Genomic DNA, 20,516 nt, shown 5'->3' with positions numbered 1-20,516 from the left:
GTGTCTGGCATAATGCTGTCAAATTAAATGTGGTTAGTATATTTTAATTTTGTCTTTTTTTTTTAAGGATTTTATTTATTTATTTGACAGAGAGATAGCAAGAGCAGGAACACAAGCAGGGGGAGAGGCAGAGGAAGAGGGAGAAGCAGGCTCCCCGCTGAGCAGGGAGCCCGATGTGGGGCTCCATCCCAGGACCCTGGGATCATGACCTGAGCCGAAGGCAGACGCTTAACTGACTGAGCCACCCAGGCGCCCCTTAATTTTAATTGTCTTAAGTTTTTAGAATAAAACACATAAGCTGATTTTGATGGAAAGGTTTTTTTTTTGGTTTTTTTTTCCCTCTAAAGTGCAAATCACTGCTTTGCACACAATAGAAGATTACATGGGTGTTTTGAAGCTGTTATGCTCTATCCTGTCCATACTTATTTAGGGAGACTTTAATCTGTGAGTATTGGACATTTGTAAAACATAATGGCCCTTCAGAGTAGTCTACTGGTGCTGCTTTCCTAATGGATTGCCAGCATAGTCACCCCATGGTAGTTTATAACACAGCTGTAAAATTGCCTTTGGCCCAGAGCTTCTTGGTTTGCCAGGAGTTGGTGTTTAGAGGGAAGATATTCATTTGGAAAAGTACAGTAAAAATAACATGGAGAAAATTGGAATTATAATTATGATAGCAGTAACATTATATTTGTATATTACTCGCTTTCAATGTCCTGTGGTGTTGTGGTTTAATAGAGGTGATCATCAGAGGGCAAATGAGCACTGTCCTTGGAGGTGCTGGCTCAAGAATTTCAAAATAATAAATATATTCACTAGAACATGGTGGTAGGAACAGGCCTAGTTGAAGAAATGGTGATTGAATTTTGCAACATTGGGAATCCTTGGGTATAATGTGATAACAGCAGGAAATGAGTAATCAATAAATTCCCATTTTATTGAGTTGTGGTAGTGTGCAGTTCTCTAAAGGAAGTAGGAAAATGAGATTTTAGATCTAAGGGGCATATTCTTTTAAAGGAAGAATCACTATAAATATTACAGACACAGGTGAATAAAAGCATGTATCTACTTGTAAATATCTAGAAAGAAACATGTTCACCCTAAGACCAATTAATTTATCTATTTAATATTTTTAGGACAGAGAAAGAATTAAGACTTTAAAAAAAATTTTGTGGCTGCACAATGGGATTGATTCAAACTAAAAGTTTGAAATTAGAGGAGAGGTTCTTTGGAATAGCATTAGAATGGATGTTTTCAGGTGAGGCTAGGCCTACAAAAATGCCTAACCTTACAGAGATTTTGGAAAGGATGGAAATGATAGGGTTTGCTTGGCCAGAGGTGACAGCATCCACTAGGGCACAGTAGGAACCCAAAGTAATGAAGATAGAAGGGATCAGTTGAAAAAGATTTCTTCAGCTTTTAAATTATAGGGCTTTCTTTTATTTGGTTGGGAATTGGGAGCAATTTCTAGGAAGGAGATTAGTTTTTAGGAAGGATACTTTTATGCATGTGTATTTGATATAGATTGGAGTGGTAAGGTAGAGGCTTTGATGCTGGTGAGGAATTTCTGTTATGAAATTATATGAAATTTAGTCTATCTGAGCAGCTCCATAACCAGATAACACTACTGAAGTGTACTTTGATTCAGGGTGTGGTAGAGAAACGCTGTCCTTGGACTTTTTAATCTTTGAAAACTGTCACACCTGCATAATTTGAGGTGCACAGAAGGACCTAGAGCGCTCCCTTCTAAACGTCCCAGTGGTCCCACTTGGGAAATAGTTTGCTGAGCTAGGCTGTGGCTGCGGCACTTGTAATTTTACACCAGGTCTGCCATGGATTTGGGATTACTGATTGGGGTTTGCCAACTTTGGAGTCAAGGTCTTGTAATTAATTATTTAGAGTCATACGGCATGACCCAGAAACGTGCGTGCGTGTGTGCACATACAAACACACAACCCGATTTCATTTTTATATTTCAGCAGCTGTTTTCTTCTTGAAATAGTGATTTTTGGGAGATAGTAGGGGGCTGGGGATTATTTTCTAAAGGGAAATACTTTCCTAGAATTATTGCTTAAAGAACATTTTATAAATCTGGAATCACATTGTGACCTTGCAAGATACTATTATACTACACTACTAAATTATGTCATACCTTAATAGTAAAGTAATTTTGGAAATCTCAGTAATGACTGGGGTTACTGAGTGAACAACTAGGGTTAACTGACATTCTTGGTGCTATTTATGATGTTGATTTGAAGCAATTTTTGGTAGATGGAGTGTCTGATAGGTTATATTTGTCAAGTTAACTATAAATTTTGTCCCTTAAAAATAATAAAAGTTTATAGATTATAAAAAGGAGAAATTATATTTCTGACGTTCTTTAGTTTTTATACTTTAGAATTGTCTCTCAAAAAGATTTAATTCTGTTCTTCAAGTATAATTAAAGTATATGGACAGTTGTGCTAGTCTTCCTGTCTATTTTTTTTTTTTTTAAGCATCTATGTGATTCCCTTCATGTTGAGTATCTACTATAATTTTAGTGTGGAGTGAGAGCTGATGGGCTATAAAAAAAGTGAAATATGTAGATTTTATTTTTCCTCCCAACATTATTCACTAGCTGGGAACATATACACACAAGAAAATTCAAATAATAGTATGAGGCTGCCCATGATTAATGGTCGCAAACACGAAGAATATCACTGTTATGTTGTGAATAGGAAAACACTCCTTAGTGTATAGCATTCATTTCTCAGATATTTATTGAGCACCTACTAGTATAGAGCGGTAAAGCATATTACATAACAGGCATTTAAATGTTTGTTGAATATTGCCAGTAAATAAGATAGGTACTATGTCTGCCCCCAGATTTCTCATAGTTTCATGGGGAAAAAAGAGCCATAGAAATGAATCATTACAACTTGTTGATAAAAGTGCTGATTTGTCGATGTTAGAGTGCTGTGCTGGCTGATCTGGGACAAGAAAGATGAATAGAATTAAATTAGAGGAGGACAGGATAGAGTGGGATGAGAGGGATTCCAGGCCAAAGCAGGGTTTGTAGTGATCAGTGGTAGTGTTTTATATGGAAGTTCTCACTCTAGGATCTGCTTCACAGCGTTCACCAACCCTGGGGAATTATATGCAGTGTTTTGCTCTTCCATGAATTTTTCAGGAGCAAGAGTCTATACTAACTTTTTAAAATTTTATGTATTTATTAGAGGGTGCGCACGCATGCCCACAAACGGGGAGGGGCAGGCTCTCCACTGAGCTGGGAGCTGGATGCATGGTTCCATTCCAGGACCCTGGGATCATGACCCAAGCCGAAGGCAGCCACTTAACCGATTCAGCCACCAAAGTGCCCCATTTTTTAAAAAAATATTATTATTATTAAGATTTTATTTATTTGAGAGAGAGGAGTCTATAATAACTTCCATTAGATTTACTTATACTGTAGAATCATGACCGCAAAATGATTGAGAACCAAGGGCTTAGTCCTTCAGTATAAGTCTGCTCTTGAGCCAACATAGTCCCAGGTGTCAGTCAGGTGGTAGAAGTGTCTTCCTCAGCAAAGACACACCCCTCCTCTCTTATTTCCTCCCATAACCTAAAGTACAAAACATCAGATGGAAATACTTTCTGTATTAGTCTTGGAACATCCATGTCTCTCTCTCTCACTCTCTCTGTCTCTCTCTCTGTGTTTGTGTGTATGTGAGAGAGAAAGAGAAATTGAGTGAAGTTTGTATTTTGCATCAGGTATAGTTGAAACTAGGGAGATTGAAGAGTGTAAAAATTGATAGTGATAGTTGCTGAATTCTCCTGTTTCTTGAGTGAAAAGAAACTTCATCCTCATACTTACCCATCTTTACATTTAACTGAGAAACTAATTCTCTGTTGGGTTGGGGGTCAGGGCCACAGTGCTGAGTGACTTCACTAATTTTGTCCCAACCTTCTCTGAGGTACTTGGTAACTTTGCTAACTCTCTGCTCTGTCACTGCTGAACATGACATTTGAGAATGGTTCCTCATGCAGAGATAAATCAGTTGCAAATCCAGTACTTATAAAACTGAGTAAAAATACTGCAGTTGACCCTTGAACAACATGGTTTGAACTCTACAGGTCCACCTACACCTGTATTTTTGGGGGGGAGGGGTAAATATAGTACAGTACTATAAATGTATTTCCTCTTCCTTATGATTTTCTTAATATTTTCGTTTCTCTAGCTTGCTTTATTATTCTTATAATTTTGTATATATAATACACAGAACACAAAATCTGTATTAATCTCTTTATGCTATTGGTAAAGCTTCTGGTCAGCAATAGGGTATTAGTACTTAAGTTTTTGGGGATTCAAAAAGTTATACATAGATTTTCAACTGCATGGGGGTTGGAGCCCCTATAACCCTTGGAATGTTGAAGAGTCAGCTATACTTCACCCATAGCAATTTTGTGTTCGCGTGTTTCTCTTTCATTGTGTAGGAAATCACTGATCACATAGAAACTGATTAGCAGTTGAAAATCACTAAGTCATTTATGACTATCATTTGGAACCAGATAGTTTCAGGTTCAAGGGTCAGTAGTTTCCATGGCTGTTTTGTGTATTAGTGATAATAACCTTTTTTTGACATTGCCTGACAAAGAAGTAGGATCTGTAGTGGGAACTCCAGGAGATTTGTTAGTGCAGAGAGTCAGACTCTTAGGATTTTCATTAGCTTTTTGCCTTTTGCCTTTGTACTTGAGTGGTCTTGGCTATGTGCTGCTCCTTTATCTTCAACCCCTTGTTTGTACTGGAATGAAATCAACAAATAGAATTTGTGGCTTTTAGTTCATAGAAGGGCAAGAGTTTTGAAACAAGCTTTACACTTTGACTTCTTTAGTCAGAGATATTTTATCTGTTTTTCTTTTATATTATACTACCTAAAGCCTTGTTTTTTCTGTCTGTAAACTGTAAATTCATGTTGTTTTTTCTGTTATTGAATAAATGATTCTTTTGAATTCTGACCTTCAAGACATATATGAGAGTATGAATACTTTATTTAAAATGGTATTTATTAAGTGAGGATGTGTGGCAGTAGAAGACCACGTTTAGTGTTTGATGTGATTTTGTACCTGTTACATGCCCCATTACTTTCATGCTAAGCATTATCGATTTTTAAGAACACCTTCAACTTCATAACAGCTCTTAGAGAATAAAGAAACATTAAATAGGCTCATCGATTCCAGGCTGTATCTGGACTTCGAAAATGAGGAAAGAATTGTAGAAATGTGACAGCATGAGAGTCAGTATATGGTAATAGTTAAATGTTCTAGCCTTGTGATCAGATATATACCTGGGCTTACTCCCTACTCTGTTGTCAGTTAGTTGTGTGACCTTCTGTAGGTGACATTCTCACCGTGCCTTAGCTTCTTCATGTATAAAATTTGGCAGGTAGCATCTATCTCATAATAGATTTTACAGTAATTAAATGCTATATTGCACCTGGTAATCAAATGTGGTAGGTGGTGGTAGTAGTGATTCTGTTGGTAGTTATTGGTAGTATTATTGGAGGAAGGAATCTGTTACCATACACTGGAGTCTTTCAGTGGAAATGTCTTTACATCCATCCATCCTGCCTGCCTGCCTGCCTGCCTGATGAATACAGTTAAGGCTCGGAGCTAGGGTATAACTGTGGAGATACTTTTTCAGTTTTGCTTCTTGAGAGTACTTCCACCTTACTGGGTATTCCACATTTCCTATTCTAACTTTAATGGAGTCACGTCTTTAACCCTAAAAGCAAGTTAATTTATAATCTCGGGAAAACAGATTGGGTTGCTTTAAAAATGATTTTCTACATTGTGAACAAGGAGGATTGTTGTAGAAATTCATTTTCAAAATAAAAGCAGTTGAAGCCAGTGATTTTTTGGTGCATCGGTGCGCCAAATTGGCTCTGCCCACAGGGAGTTACACTGTGGCCAGCAGAAACCATTGCCATTTACTAGCCCATCTAACCTGTAGTGAGTTGGGTGAAGGCTTGAATTGTCCCCATCCTCCTTGATGGTGTGGAAATTACAGAGGCAAAAGCCAGGTGCAGAATTGCCTGAATATTGAATAAAGAATTGCTATATAGCTCTTTTACTGGTGGATAGAAGAATTACATCCAACTTTCTGACAGCTTTTCTTACAAAATATGTGTCATTTCATTCAATAATGTTAGGGATTACTTTATTTCATCAACTTCAAAATGTACATTTTTTCCCACATTTTTATATTTTTAAAATCAGGGATACTCCTTACAAATGATGGCATCTCGGAATTGGCCAGATGGCAGTTAGGATATAGCTGTCGTCTGCCTGCACACGAGTGAACTTGGTCATAGCTGTCTATATTGTTGTCACTTCAATTGAATTGTGTGCATTTTTGGTATTATATGAGTTGAGTTCAATTGCCATTTAACATGTCTTCGGAAAGATTACCCTATAATTTGACATTGAAACACAATGTACATAATACAGCATGGAAACAGAAGTGAGGCACAACTTAGATACAGGGGAAGCCGATAATCGCCGTTGAAGAAATGGCTGCAGTTCCTTGTTTCCTGCAAAGTCGTAGCCATGTGCTTCACCACACCTATAAAAGAAAATACCTAAGCAGAAGAGGCTCTGCAGTGCTTCTGTTTCTGAGGTCTCTGCGAAAGCATTGCATATCACATGCCAAGCCAGAAAGCCAGCATTACAACTTGTGAAATGAGCATCAGTGGCTAGGAAGATACCTCTGAGGTACTCTTAAGGAATGCTGACCGTATCCCCAACATTCTTGATGACTCAAGAATTGAAATAATGCAAAAATGTGTTTGGATTTGAAGTAATTCAGAAGTTTAAGACAATTCAGGACTATATCCGCCAATTGTGCATAATTTTTTCCATGTGCAAGAATAATGCGTAATAAAAATTTACACCCGAAGTCAGAAAATTCTTTCAGCATTTTATAATATAAAAATTTAAAGTGGTAAGAAAACATTTTGACAGTTTAATTAGTGATGTTTTTATTTTCAATAGCATATCTCATCTGCGATTATTTGATTCAGTGACTTTGTTATTGAAACTATAAATATAATTCTTGGTGTAATTATTGTAGGTGCCTAATGGATAAGAACTTTGTTAGGATTGGGAAGTGGTTTGTCCGACCCTATGAAAAGGATGAAAAACCAGTCAACAAAAGGTGAGTCTTATGCTTTTAGTTTTCGTTCCTTTTGCTTGACCACAACTGTATTTTGGGAAGAGGTGGGTGGGGGAAGCAGCTTATTTATTTATCTTTTAATAATCTTAGTAATTTAGATGTCTTAAAATAGATTGCTGGATCACATTTTATTAAATATTCTATGATTAAATTTTTGTGGAATATTGGAAATTGGACTAGAAAGATTATCAGTAAGCCATGTCTAAGTCCCTTCTTACCACACTATTTGGAATTAAAATATTCTATTTTGTTATTTTCATTGTCCCTTTTATCTTTCTTTCTTAAAGTGTTATGTGGCATAACATTAAAAACAGTCAACTGAATTCAAATGGTGATAATTTTTATAGAATTGATTGATGCCCCTTAAAAGTCAGTGAATACTTCTTTGAGAATTCTTAAACCAGGACTGTGAATTACTTTTCTAAATAATCCTTAACTTTTAAACATCATTTATTGTATGCTTGGCTTTAAAGGCAGTCCTTTATACTAAACAAGCATGGAATTTTAGATCAATCAAACCAGGATCAAAAACCAGAGCCTTCAAAGCCAAATATTTACTCTACTTACCTCTGAACACAGCATAGACTTAATTGGAGTCATAAGTTGATGGGTGATTATTTCATTTCTGAAGAGGAGTGCACACAATCTCAATTCTGTTTTACTGTGTGTGAATTTGCCCCAAGCTAAGGATTCCAGCTCCTGGCTGCAGATAAGAGCTCTTGATGCCTTACATGGTAGCCATAAGGTTAGATTGTTTTAGGTAGTTTGCCACAATTTTGGCTGGCAGCTCCTGCCTCTTTTGGAACCTTTACTTTCTTAACTTTCTTGTGCCTACTGGGGATTTAATTAGCAGTAGCAGCCTTCTCTCCCAACTTGTATGTCTTAAAGCTTTGATGAAATGGTTGTGGAATCTCATTAACCAAGCCTAATTTATGAAAATCGGGATTTCCTTTTTCAAATCAGGTAAGTTAGGGACTGGCATTTAAACAATTTTTTTTTTTTTTTTTTTTGCCAAATCACCATGAACTTCTTTAAAATATTTTCCCTTTTTTTAGTACGTTTCAAGTCCTTTAGGATTTATAAAAAAAAGTTTGTTGTTTTTTTTTTTAAAAGATTTTATTTATTTATTTGTCAGATATATAGAGAGCGAGCAGAAGCAGGGGGAGCGTCAGGTAGAGAGAGAAGCAGGCAAAGGGAGAAGCAGGCTCCTGCTGAGCAAGGAGCCTGATGCAGGACTTGATCCCAGAGCCAGAGGCAGAAACTTAACCGACTGAGCCACCCAGGTGTTTCCCCCCAAAAATGTGTTTAAATAGGAAGTAGGTGTTATGTATAACAAAGTTTGCCTGAAAAGGATAATAAAACTTTTAAAGAGTACTGATGTGTATGGGTGTGTAAAAGTGTGGTTTTGTTGACAGATGCTTTGATGGACAGGAATTTTTTTCCTTTATTTATGTTGATTTGGTCTAAGTAATGCATTTGTTCCATGGACATAATTAATCTTAGTGTTTCCTTAAATTTACAGAAGATGTAGATTTTCTGTTAACTCGTTTGGGGTTCAGGTGGGCTGAACTGGTGTTTCAGGTTTGGGCTTTTATGTTGGTAAGTGAATGGTTACATATGGAGTTGCTTTGGCACAGTAGTCTTTACCATTCATTCCTGTGCGCCTCTCCATGCTCTGTGTGTGTGCTTACAGCTGGTCGCTGATGGTGAACTTAACAGAGCCAGTCCTAAAACTTTTGAAGACTAGGTATAGGTACTTGTATGATGATTTCACAGTAATGTGGGGATGAAGGGGAAATGTGGAAATAAAATAGGGATTGAAAGAGTAGTGGTTAGTATTTTAATGGTAAAAACTAATGTTTGAAGTCAAATGTAGTTACCAAATCTATTTTATATAACCTCTATTTATCTTGCACTGGGATTTACATCCCAGAAGTCTTCCTAACTTTAGCAAACCAGATGTAAATAATACATGTAGTATATTTAGATATTTGATGTGTAACTAGGAGCCTATTGATTTCTGAGCAATGTAATTGAATTATTTCATTATTTTTAGATTTTATCCTCATGGTTGAATGTAGCACTTCATTTTATTGTAGTGCAGAAATGTTAATGATCTTGAAAAAACTATTTTAGGAGGTATTGTTAACAGTTGACAAATTTTTAAACCAAACATTCGATTTTAAAAGTTGGCATTTGGGGCGCCTGGGTGGCTCAGTCGTTGAGCGTCTGCCTTCGGCTTGGGTCATGATCCCAGGGTCATGGGATCAAGCCCTGCATCGGGCTCCCTGCTCAGCGGGAGGCCTGCTTCTCCCTCTCCCACTCCTCCTGCTTGTGTTCCCTCTCTCGCTGTCTGTCAGATAAATAAATAAAATCTTTAAAAAAAAAAAAACTTATTAAAAGTTGGCATTTGCTGGGGTGCCTGGGTAGCTCAGATGGTTAAGTGTCTGCCTTCGGCTCAGGCGATGATCTCCTGGTCCTGGGATGGGATGGAGCCCTGCATTGGCGCTTCAGGCTCCCTGCTCACTGCCTCCACCCCCCTGCCCCCATGGCTGCTCTCTCTCTCAAATGAATAAATAAAATCTTTTTAAAAAGTTGGCATTTGCTGTAATAAAACTTTGTTTAGGCACAGTGTTTTTTTTCCACTTTTATTCTCTGAATGGAAAATAGAGCCTCTTGTTGGATGCTGAAACAGGATTTTAGTGGTCAAGTCATTTTGGATGGACAGAGTGATGCTGTAGAGGAGGACATTTAGATTTAGAAGATTAGGGATAACATCCCATGCCTCTCTTTAGAAGTTATATAAGCTTTTGGACAAGTTGTTTAGTTTTTCTGAGCTGAACTTTGTTTAACTGAGTTGATGATAGTAATTACTACCTTAAAGGGTTATTGTGAAGATTAAATGAGGTAATTTATGTGGCTACTTATACTTTAATTGAGAAAAAGCAAAAGTGCTAAACAACTTTTATGTACAAATTTGCATTTTTCGGTATGCTCTTATTTGATGCCATTAGATACAAATAAGAGAAATATACTTTAAAGAATAGTATTCTGGGGCGCCTGGGTGGCTCAGTTGGTTGAGCGGCTGCCTTCGGCTCAGGTCATGATCCCAGAGTCCTGGGATCAAGCCCCGCATCGGGCTCCCTGCTCAGCAGGGGGCCTGCGTCTCCTTCTCCCACTCCCCCTGCTTGTGTTCCCTCTCACTGTCTCTCTCTGTCAAATAAATAAGTAAAAATCTTTACATTAAAAAATTTTTAAAGTGTAAAATTAAGTAGGTCTAGCACATCGATACTTTTGTTCAATAGAATAAAAATGTTTTAACACAGTATATTTTATGTAGCTAAAATAATTCTAATAGTGTTGACAAATTAATATATTGATGAATAGGTTTCACTATTGGATTAACAGCATATGATTTCCTGAGCTATAATTTCTCTCTGTATTGATAGCAAAACTAAATCATTTGTTGGTGGACTCTAAAAGAGTTCTTAATGTTTGATATGATATGATGGTCAGGATAATTTTACAAACAATTATTTTAGAAAAATACATTTTATTTTAGAAAAATATATATAAATTTGAACGGGCAGGTCCAAGAGATAAAAGGAATTTATTCATGTTGTCTTTTTCTTTCTTTTTTTTTTAAAAGATTTTGTTTATTTGACAGAAGAGAAGAGAGCGTGTGTGTGAGCACACAAGCAGGGGGAGTGGGAGAAGGAGAGGCAGGCTCCCGTGCTGATCAGGGAGCCCGATGTGGGGCTCAATCTGAGAACCCTGGGATCATGACCTGAGCCAAAGGCAGACGCTTAACAACTGAGCCAGGCGCCCCAATATTGTCTTTTTCTTTATGGTGACACATCTTTTGTTACTCAAATCCTTAGGAATATAATAAGTAGGAAAGAAAACTTTGGCTTTCTCTTAAAGAGTTGTGACAACTAACATCAAACAAACAAAGTTTCTGGGTTTCTAAAGTATGTTGAACTTGAAAAAACTTTTCCTTCCATGATATGCTTAAAAACAAACCAGTGAAAGGGCGCCTGGGTGGCTCAGTTGGTTAAGCATCAGCCTTCGGCTCAGTCCTGATCTCAGGGTCCTGGGTTCGAGGTCTGAGTTGGGCTCCCTGCTCAGTGGGAGTCTGCTTCTCCCTTTCCCTCTGCCCCTCCTCCCCCCCGCTTGTGTACTCTCTCTCTCAAATAAATAAAAATCTTAAAAAAAAAAAACCAAACAAACAGTGAGAAAGTTGTATTCCTTTAAAATAATTTAGAACTTATTCATGGAGATTCTATTTAGTCTTAGTGTTAGCCCATATTTGATTACTTCAGAATTTGAAGTTTATACACTTTATTTTTTGAATGCTAATTTTAGTAAAATAATTGATAGCTCCCAGTAACAGTTTGGACCTTTGATTTTTTCCTGTTATCAGGTGTACAGGAATTGAATTAACACAAATAGATACTTGCTAGTGCATTTTCTGAATTGATCAGCTGTTTCTTCCTCATGGGCAAACCTACCTGCTCTTGGATGATACTACAAATAGCCTTATATACTTTTTTTTTTTTAAAGATTTTATTTATTTATTTGAGAGAGAGAGAATGAGAGAGAGCATGAGAGAGAGGAGGGTCAGAGGGAGAAGCAGACTCCCTGCTGAGCAGGGAGCCCGATGCGGGACTCGATCCTGGGACTCCAGGATCATGACCTGAGCCGAAGGCAGTCGCTTAACCGACTGAGCCACCCAGGCGCCCAATAGCCTTATATACTTTTAAATATTCTAATTACTTTTGTATGTGCTGCTAGCAGATACGCGTGTGTGGCAGCTCACACACAATTGGAAGTATGTAATTTTGACTGCTTTTGTGTTGTTTCGTTTGGGTATTTTTTCTACTTTAAAGCCAGAGATTACTTTTTTAATTTCTTTTTTATGTTTTCACAATACCTCACCTATATATTCAAGAATTGCCCTTACCTTTTGGTTTTAATAGCAAAAAAATGGATTTTATATAACAAGACGAAGTGCTTTGATGTAGAATATTTAAAGCACTTTAAAGCTTCCCTGCCCTCTCTTTCCTCACCACTACCTTCCCTGCCTCCCTTTTTACTTCTCAGGCATCTTCCCGTCCTCCTCTTTCCTGTACTTTTCTTACGATGGCCCAGTTATCTGTGTTTCCATCTAGAGGTGCACAGATGAAAAGGCAGGGAAAGGAATCCCTCATCTAGAGTGTAAGCAGACATGTAAATAGGTGCTTTCAATGTGAAAGGTTAAAGGGAATCTCTTCTTAGTGTTCAGAAAAATACCATTGGTGATCATTTTTTTCAGTTTTTATCATAAATTTACTTTTTACAGGTGGTGCCTTTTGCCACATATCTGGTAATGAGGGCTGGCTGATGGGAAATCCATAAAAGAATATTAATGGAACAATTTGGACTTATCTAAGCACGCATCACAGTTTCACAGCCCTTTTTGTTTTTTTTTTTGATCTATAAAACGTAGTCATTTTCTGGTGGTTTATCTGATAAGATACAGCAGAAGATACTGTGTATTTTGTCACTTGAGTATATTTGAGAATTGTGTGCAAAGTGAGAAGAGGGATGCGGTTAGAGTCTTGAGGAGCGTTGGCATTTGCGGGTGGGTAGAGAAAGGAATACATAAGGAGACTAAGAAAGGTAAATGAGAAATGAGAGCCAGGAGGGTTGGTGTCACCAAAACCATGGATTTTTGAAGTTTCATGATTTGCTGTGTCTGCCATGTAGGCCCTGTAAAATATATACTAAAAGGATGGATAGCTTTGGCAGTTATGTAGGCAGGGTGACTGTACCTTGAGTGGTTTCAGTGCAGTGAATTTGCGGTTTCAGCGGTTTGAGTTATAAATGGGGGTTGAAATGAAGATAATGAATGGAGGGTTCTTGCTATATTGGCTACGGCTAGCTGTGAAGGGAGAAACTGCTGCATCTAGGAAGGGAGGAGAGAAGCATTTAACAAGAGCCTATGATAAAACTCAGTGATACTCTCTGTGGTTTTAAAAAGTGTCTTTCATGTACCACACACTCTGTGTTGTTCACAAACATTATGCAGAGAAGGATGTTAAATTGAAAGACCAGTTCAACCAGAGGTGATGGTAGCTAACTCTGTGCTGTCCAGTTAGCTCTTTTACTTTTTCTTTCTTTCCTTTTTCCTTAACAACCAAAACAGAATTATCACCATTTTAAATTTTTTAATTCTATTAGTGCTCTAAAGGAGAATACAATCAAAACTTAAATCCTCAACATTAATAATTGATTTTCATAGTTTAAAATAAACTATGTTTCAGTATATATTGCCTACTTTCAAGAAGGATTTTAAACACCTTACAGGAAAATATATACTTTGTTCTTTAATGTACTAGAGAGGTTGGATGAATATTGTTGTTGTAATTCCCTTTTTCATTCCTGCTAGTGGATTGAAACTAAGCTGGAAACAAAGCTCTCCTTGTTCACTAGACCATCTATCCAGAAATATGGATGATCTTCCATTAACTATTTGACCGTGTGGGACTCAGTTTTAGCAATGTTTTTTCCAAAAGGCCTTTCAGTTTTCAGATTCTCTGATTTTAGGAAAACTGTAGAACCTAGGCATGCCCCAAATTAGTCAGTTTGCCTGCCTGCCTATCTGTCTACATATCTGTCTTTCCTTCTTTCTTTCCCTGTGTGTATGTATGTGTATGTGCATGTATGTGTGTGTATGTATATATGTATGTGTGTGTGTGTTTTTCCTTCTTCCTTTCTCTACCACCAGGGGCATATTATTTTGGATGTGTTTGGTTTAAGCAGAAAGTGACTCCTCTATTTACCAATCCAAGGGATTTGATATTGCTCTTTCACTGTATCTGAACATTTTAAGGACCTATTTGGACGGGGTGCTGGGTGGTTGTTAACTTCAGCAATGCTGTTCATGATCAGATTAGGAAGAGGGGAGAGGAAATTTTAGGTACCAAGGGGGAGTTAATTTTTTTTATTTATTTTTATTTATTTTTAAAGATTTTGTTTTTATTTATTTGACAGAGAGAGACACAGTGAGAGAGGGAACACAAGCAGGGGGAGTGGGAGAGGGAGAAGCAGGCTTCCCGCGGAGCAGGGAGCCCAATGCGGGGCTGGATCCCAGGACCCTGGGATCATGACCTGAGCCGAAGGCAGATGCTTAACGGCTGAGCCACCCAGGCGCCACCAAGGGGGAGTTAATTTGAGCTGTTTTTAGTTTTATAACATACCTGACCACCTATTTTACCTTTGTTTAAGATGTCCTAGCTAAATGCCACTTCCTTTGTTAGAATAAAAAGTCAACTGAAGGGTCAGGACATGAATGGATGGAGGTTCAAATGATTAACCTTTTGGCAGCATGAAGGAGGTATGTTCAATTTGTTCCTACCTCTGGCCTCGTTTAGGAAGTTATTTATAGTAAGTTTCTCTCCATATAAACTTCAGTGAATCTAAGCACTATAGAAGTATATTGTGGTATGTCAAATAGCTAAATCTTGTAGATTAATGAAAGTGATTATTCTGGAAATAAGCTGCATTTTATTTTTTTATTTTTTTTAAAGATTTATTTGTCAGAGAGAAAAAGAGAGAGAGAAAGCACAAGCAGGGGGAGCAGCGTAAGCTACATTCTAAATTGAATGCTTGTGTATCTCCTGCTTCATAAAATAGCTTAATTTAAGTTACCTTGATGAAGTGTCTTAGAGTTTAGAAAAAGTGTAAAATATATGTGCCTGGAAGGTCATTTCCACTCGTAACTTCTCATAACGTATCTATAGCATGTGGGAAATTTCCATGGCAAGTTAAAAACAGACATGTCTAAGGGAGGTGAATGCTCCCGCTTTTATTATAATACTATTTTTAAAAAATTTACACATCTGTATGTTTCTGTTCTTATTTATAAAATGACTTTGTAGGCTGCCCATGAAGGAGATGGGGGGGACATTTCTTAATTTTAAGTTGGAAAGTTGAGCCACACTAAGTGTAAATTAGTTCTCCAGGTGGCTCAAAAATATGAGAATCCTGATAATTATAATTTCTTGTTGTAGTCTACCATATATCTCTGGTACCTAGATTTTTCTAAAAGGTATAATAACCATTGGTTTTCTAATATCAGATTATCTAGAAGATCTCATGCTTTTCACCTCCATTTTGTCTTTAATATAATTATAGTCAAGATTTAGTGAAAATCATTGTAGCATGGGCACAAGACAGATTTTGAAAGAAGCACTAAGAATAAAAATAATTGGCGAATGTATATTTTATTTTCGATATGGTAATTTTCAGTTCTGCAGTTTCCACTGGATCTCTTTTCTTGCTTCCACTTACCAGCTGAGATTTCCCATTTTGTTAATTCACTATGAGCGCATTTTCCTTTATGTCTGTAAGCATAATTAAAATAATTACTGTAAAATCTTGGGTACTGGGGTGCCTGGGTGGCTCAGGCAGTTAAGCGGCTGCCTTCAGCTCAGGTCATGATCTCAGGCTCCTGAGATCGAGCCGTGAATTGGGTTCCCTGCTCAGCGGAGAGTCTGCTCCTCCCTCTCCCTCTGTGCTCTCTCTCCCTCTCCCTCTCTCTCTCTCTCTTTCAAATAAATAAATAAAATCTTAAAAAAAAAAAATCTTGGGTGCTAAATACAATATCTGGATTATATCCATTGGTTATGTTTTGTCTTCAGTATGGGTTAGATTTTGCTATGTCTTCATCTGTTGAATAATTTTGAATGATATTTTGGGCATTGTAAGTAATATAAGGACTCTGGATTCTGTTTTATTTCTCTGAAGAATGTTGATTTAGTTTAGTTTTTCTGATTTGTTTTAAAACAATAAACTTTATCTGAACTGAGACTCCACTTACTAATTTACACTTAGTGTGGCTCAACTTTCCAACTTAAAATTAAGAAATGTCCCCCCATCTCCTTCATGGGCAGCCTACAAAGTCATTTTATAAATAAAAACAGAAACATACAGATGTGTAAATTTTTTAAAAATAGTATTATAATAAAAGCAGGAGCATTCATCTCCCTTAGACATGTCTGTTTTTAACTTGCCATAGAAATTTCCCACATGCTATAGATACGTTATGAGAAGTTACGAGTGGAAATGACCTTCCAGGCAAATATATTTTACACTTTTTCTAAACTCTAAGACCTCCTGTCTCACCTGTGGTGGGTAGCAGTTGAAATCTTTTTTTCTTCTTTTAATGTAAGGTTTCTCAACCTCAGCATTGTTGACATTATGGGCCAGATGGTTGTTGTGGATACTGTCCTCTGCACGGGAGGATGCCTTAACAACATCCCTGGCCTCTGCCTGCACAATGCCAGTAGCGCTTTCCTCCTTCAGTGGTGACAACCCAGAATGTCTCCAGATGTTGCTGGATGTCCCTTGGGAGGCCAAGTTGCCCCTGGTTGAGAAACCACTGTTTCAGTCTTAGCTGCACACAATTTCGGGGGTCTACCAGAGATGTGGTCAGAATTTTATCTTGACTGTCTTCTTCATTCCTTTCTCAGTTTCTAGCTGCTTGGTCTCTGAACTCAGTCCTCTGGTTCTTCAAAGCCAGTAGGATTGGAGGTGGAATTTGTATGAGTTTCAGTCACTCCATGTGGTTCAGTCTGCACTCTTGTTGAAAACTTTTTTTTTTTTAAAAAAGGAAAGCTCACACAGTGCCATTACTTCTTTTCAAGTATAGACTCTTGTCCCCTCTCTAAGTTCTTGCCTTCATTTAGTAACTTTATTTTTAGCAGATTTTAATTATTTTCTTCACAAGTTTGGTTATTATTTCTTGCAGAGAGAGATGTGTTGGTTTGGAAGGAGCTACCTTGTTACTACCTGAAATGGAACCTAATGAATATTTTAGGGCAAAAAACTTCACAGTCCTTTGTTACCCTGCTGTTATTTGTGCTTCACTTAGATTTGCATTGTTTTTCTATTAAAAATTGGATGGCTTAGCATCTGGGCCTGAATTACCTTGTAGGAGACTTTGATTTAAAATTTTTAATTAATTAGTGAAATGACACCTATTTTCTGGGTGATTCCAATATTTGATTTATTAATTTTATTAATTAATGGCTTTTGTGTTATGCACCATTTTAAAAATATTAATGTTTCTAGTCTCTTCCCCCAAATTTATGCGCACTAAACATCTTTTTAAAAATGTAAAGGCATGAACGGTCTTTATTATTTCTTTTCTAAGCTGACATTTATATAAAGCCTTGTCCCAAGTCACTTTTAAAACTTTACAGAAATGTTCCTAAATAATCCTTGTTTAATTTCCTTTAGGGAAAAACGTAGGATGAGAAATGGGACAGGACAGTAAGAGAAAGGAAGGTCCAGGAGGTTACCACATAAAGGGCCAACTGGGTCCTTTCTTTGAAAGGTGTGATGAGTGCTCCTCTCAGTAAAATGTTGTGACTGTGGCATTCTGTGTAGGATGTTGGCAGCAGTGGGAAAGCATCACAGATTAGAGTTAGATTTCAGGACATTTCTCTTTCACCTTTAGACAAGAGTGTTCATTTCTTAAAAGAAGGTTAAGGATACTGTTTGAAATTGTTGCTTTTTTAAAAAAATTTTTTATTGTTATGTTAATCCCCATACATTACATCATTAGATTTAGATGTAGTGTTCCATGATTCATTGTTTGTGCATAACACCCAGTGCTCCATGCAGAACGTGCCCTCCTCAATACCCATCACCAGGCTAACCCAATGAAATTGTTGCTTTTGTTTGATTTTATGTAATTTTCTTCCTCACATCTTCTCTTCATCATTTTAATGAAACATAATTAAAAATGTTAAGATTACATAAGCAAATTTCACTCTCCTTAAAACAACTGAGCCTAGGTTTGCCTTTTTTTTTGGTAGAATGGAAATTGTTTTTAAGATTGTTTAAGACTGAGTAAGATAATAAAGTGGCTGGCACAGAACCTAGTGTGTGGCTGTTTTTGTTTTTTTTAGGTTTTATTTATTAGAGAGCGAGTGAGAGTGGGGGAATGAGCAGAGAGAGGGGGACAAGCTGACTGTTCACTGAGTGCGGAGCCTGATGCGGGGCTTGATTCCATGACCCTGAGATCATGACCTGAGCCGAAATCAAGAGTCTGACACTTAACCAACTAAGCCACCCAGGTGCCCTGTGGCTGTCGTTTTAATGGTGGTTGGTTGCCACTAGTGATGGAAGAGGTGGTAGTAATTATTTAGAAAAAAGCTAAGGATAAATACAATTTTTTATGTTTCTCGTAGTTTCTTGTATGAGAGGAAGATTGCTATTCAAATATTTTTTATATATGTGATTTGCATTAAATGAATTAAGTATTTCTACTATAAGCCTTTTTATATAATGGCCACAAGCTCTATAAGAAATGGCATATTATATATTGATTCTACCCCTAAAATATTAATATGAGCTATTTCTCTGTTTTTAAATAACTTTGTTTTACTTCATGTTTTGAGGTCTGATTGAAATCATCTCCATTCTGGTATGAGTTTTGAAACATGATATTTATTTGCATTGCATTCTGTTGCTGACCTTTTATATAAAGGAATTAAAGGGGAAAAATGGAGAGTATCTAATGTACTTTATAGTCATTTGGCTTACCTCTTTGGTATATTTGGAGTGTTCAAGAATATTATAAAAATAAAAATATTATTAAGTGTGGTTCTTAGAAAGTATTAAATGTGTATCTGAGAACCCATCAGTCGAGTGTGATAATATATATTTCATTTAGAGTTTTATTAATAGTTGTGTACGATTGAAGCATTATAGCTTCATATTTATGGCTAAAGAGTTTGGAAAGCTCTGGGTGCTAAGATGCACCCAGAGACTCCTTCTTGTCCTCCTGTTGGGTCTGTTGTTAGTCTTCTGCCTGTCTGGGTCTTTGACTTCAAGTTTCTCCTGCTTCTAATCACTCTGACCTGTATAGACTTTTTTCTTTTCCTTTCTTTTCTTTAAATACATATTTTAAATTTTTATTTAAATTTCAGTTCCTGTACAGACTTTTGTCAGATTACTCTTGGTGGTGAGGTACTCTCCCACATAAGAACACCATGTGGTGACAGCTATGTTTTGGATGTTACCCATACTTTATCTGGCATCCCTGCTCCCCAGTAGAAGCCTTTTTGTCCAGCCACAGTTGCCCTTCACAATTCCTACCATTGGCTAAACTCCTTTTCTCTTTGTGCATGTTTCTCCCCCCCCCCCCCCAACCTTTCTGTCTCCCTGGCATCAAGTTAACTTTGATCTCTCTTCTTTGAGCTGCTCCCCTGAGGCAACTTTTCTAGCTGTTTTTTCCCTGGCATTTTACCTCTGCATTTATCAAGAGTATGTTTTTACTTCTGTTCTTATTTATTTTTTTTTGTTTTGTTTTTAAAAATTTTTGTTCTTCACTTGAATTTGTAAGATGAGAATTTAATCTCCTTCATTTTTTCGCTATTCCTATATCATTCCATCACTGACTCCTTAGAACAGTCATACTTGTTTTGGTGTCCAGTGTGCATCATTTTTTTTCCTTTTATTCTACTAGACATCTGTTACAATTTCTAGTACAAAGAATATTACAGGTTTTGTTGAACTGAATGGAATACACTTTTTTGTTATAAATCTATTTAATTTGCCCTAGGGCATCTTAAAAGTCATCTAACATAAAACAAAATGTTGAGTTAAGTCCCTAAAAAAAAAAAAGATTCCCTTTACCCCATTCTTAAGAGATGATTGTTTAGGTGCGCTTGGGTGGCTTCGTCAGTTAAGCATCTGCCTTTGACTCAGGTCATGATCCTGGGGTCCTGGGATTGAGACCCCAGGTTGGGTGCCCTGCTCAGTGAGGAGTCTGCTTCTTCTCCCTCTACCTACCCCCCACCCCTCTGTGCACACTTTCTCTCTCTCTCTCTGTCTCTCAAATAAATTAAATCTTTTTTTTAAAGATGATTGTTTAAAATATTATATTTTATAAATTGGTTACAAATCTTTGATTCTTATAATAATCGGTTTTATGTGAGTTTTTCCTCAGTATTATTTATTATTGAGGGGTTTGCTCAAGTCTCAAGTTTGAGCAGTTGGGCTCTTTATGATGGTTAATTACTTCAGTTCAAGTGTTGCCTAGTAAAAAGCCTGCATTACTCTGTTGGATGTTGTCCTCCATTGGTACACTGTGAATTGCAACTCTTATTAGTAGAAGCAGCCTAAACGCATTTTGAGATTTTAACATACCTCATAGAAAGAAGGGGGGGGGCTCTAAATTGGTTGTACATAGAAGAGCCTAGAAGGAACATTGGTGGCCCGCATGTGAAGTATTAATATGTACTACTGAAAT

At 37.1% G+C, this 20,516-nt stretch overlaps 1 protein-coding gene across 3 annotated transcripts in view; it reads left to right on the top strand.

The window, feature by feature from the left end:
• MED13L (mediator complex subunit 13L) overlaps positions 1-20,516 on the top strand; it is a 301,327-nt gene that overhangs the window by 156,260 nt on the left and 124,551 nt on the right. For all 3 annotated transcript variants that reach the window (XM_035017068.1, XM_035017069.1, XM_035017067.1), the window contains exon 4: positions 7,109-7,192. In XM_035017068.1, coding sequence (XP_034872959.1) covers positions 7,109-7,192 — 84 coding nt within the window. The remainder of the gene's footprint in view (positions 1-7,108; positions 7,193-20,516) is intronic.

This window comes from Mirounga leonina, unplaced genomic scaffold (assembly GCF_011800145.1).
Source record: "Mirounga leonina isolate KUSES-001 unplaced genomic scaffold, KU_Mleo_1.0 Mir_171, whole genome shotgun sequence".
Taxonomy (NCBI): domain Eukaryota; kingdom Metazoa; phylum Chordata; class Mammalia; order Carnivora; family Phocidae; genus Mirounga; species Mirounga leonina.
This window is presented reverse-complemented; position numbering and strand designations above follow the sequence as displayed.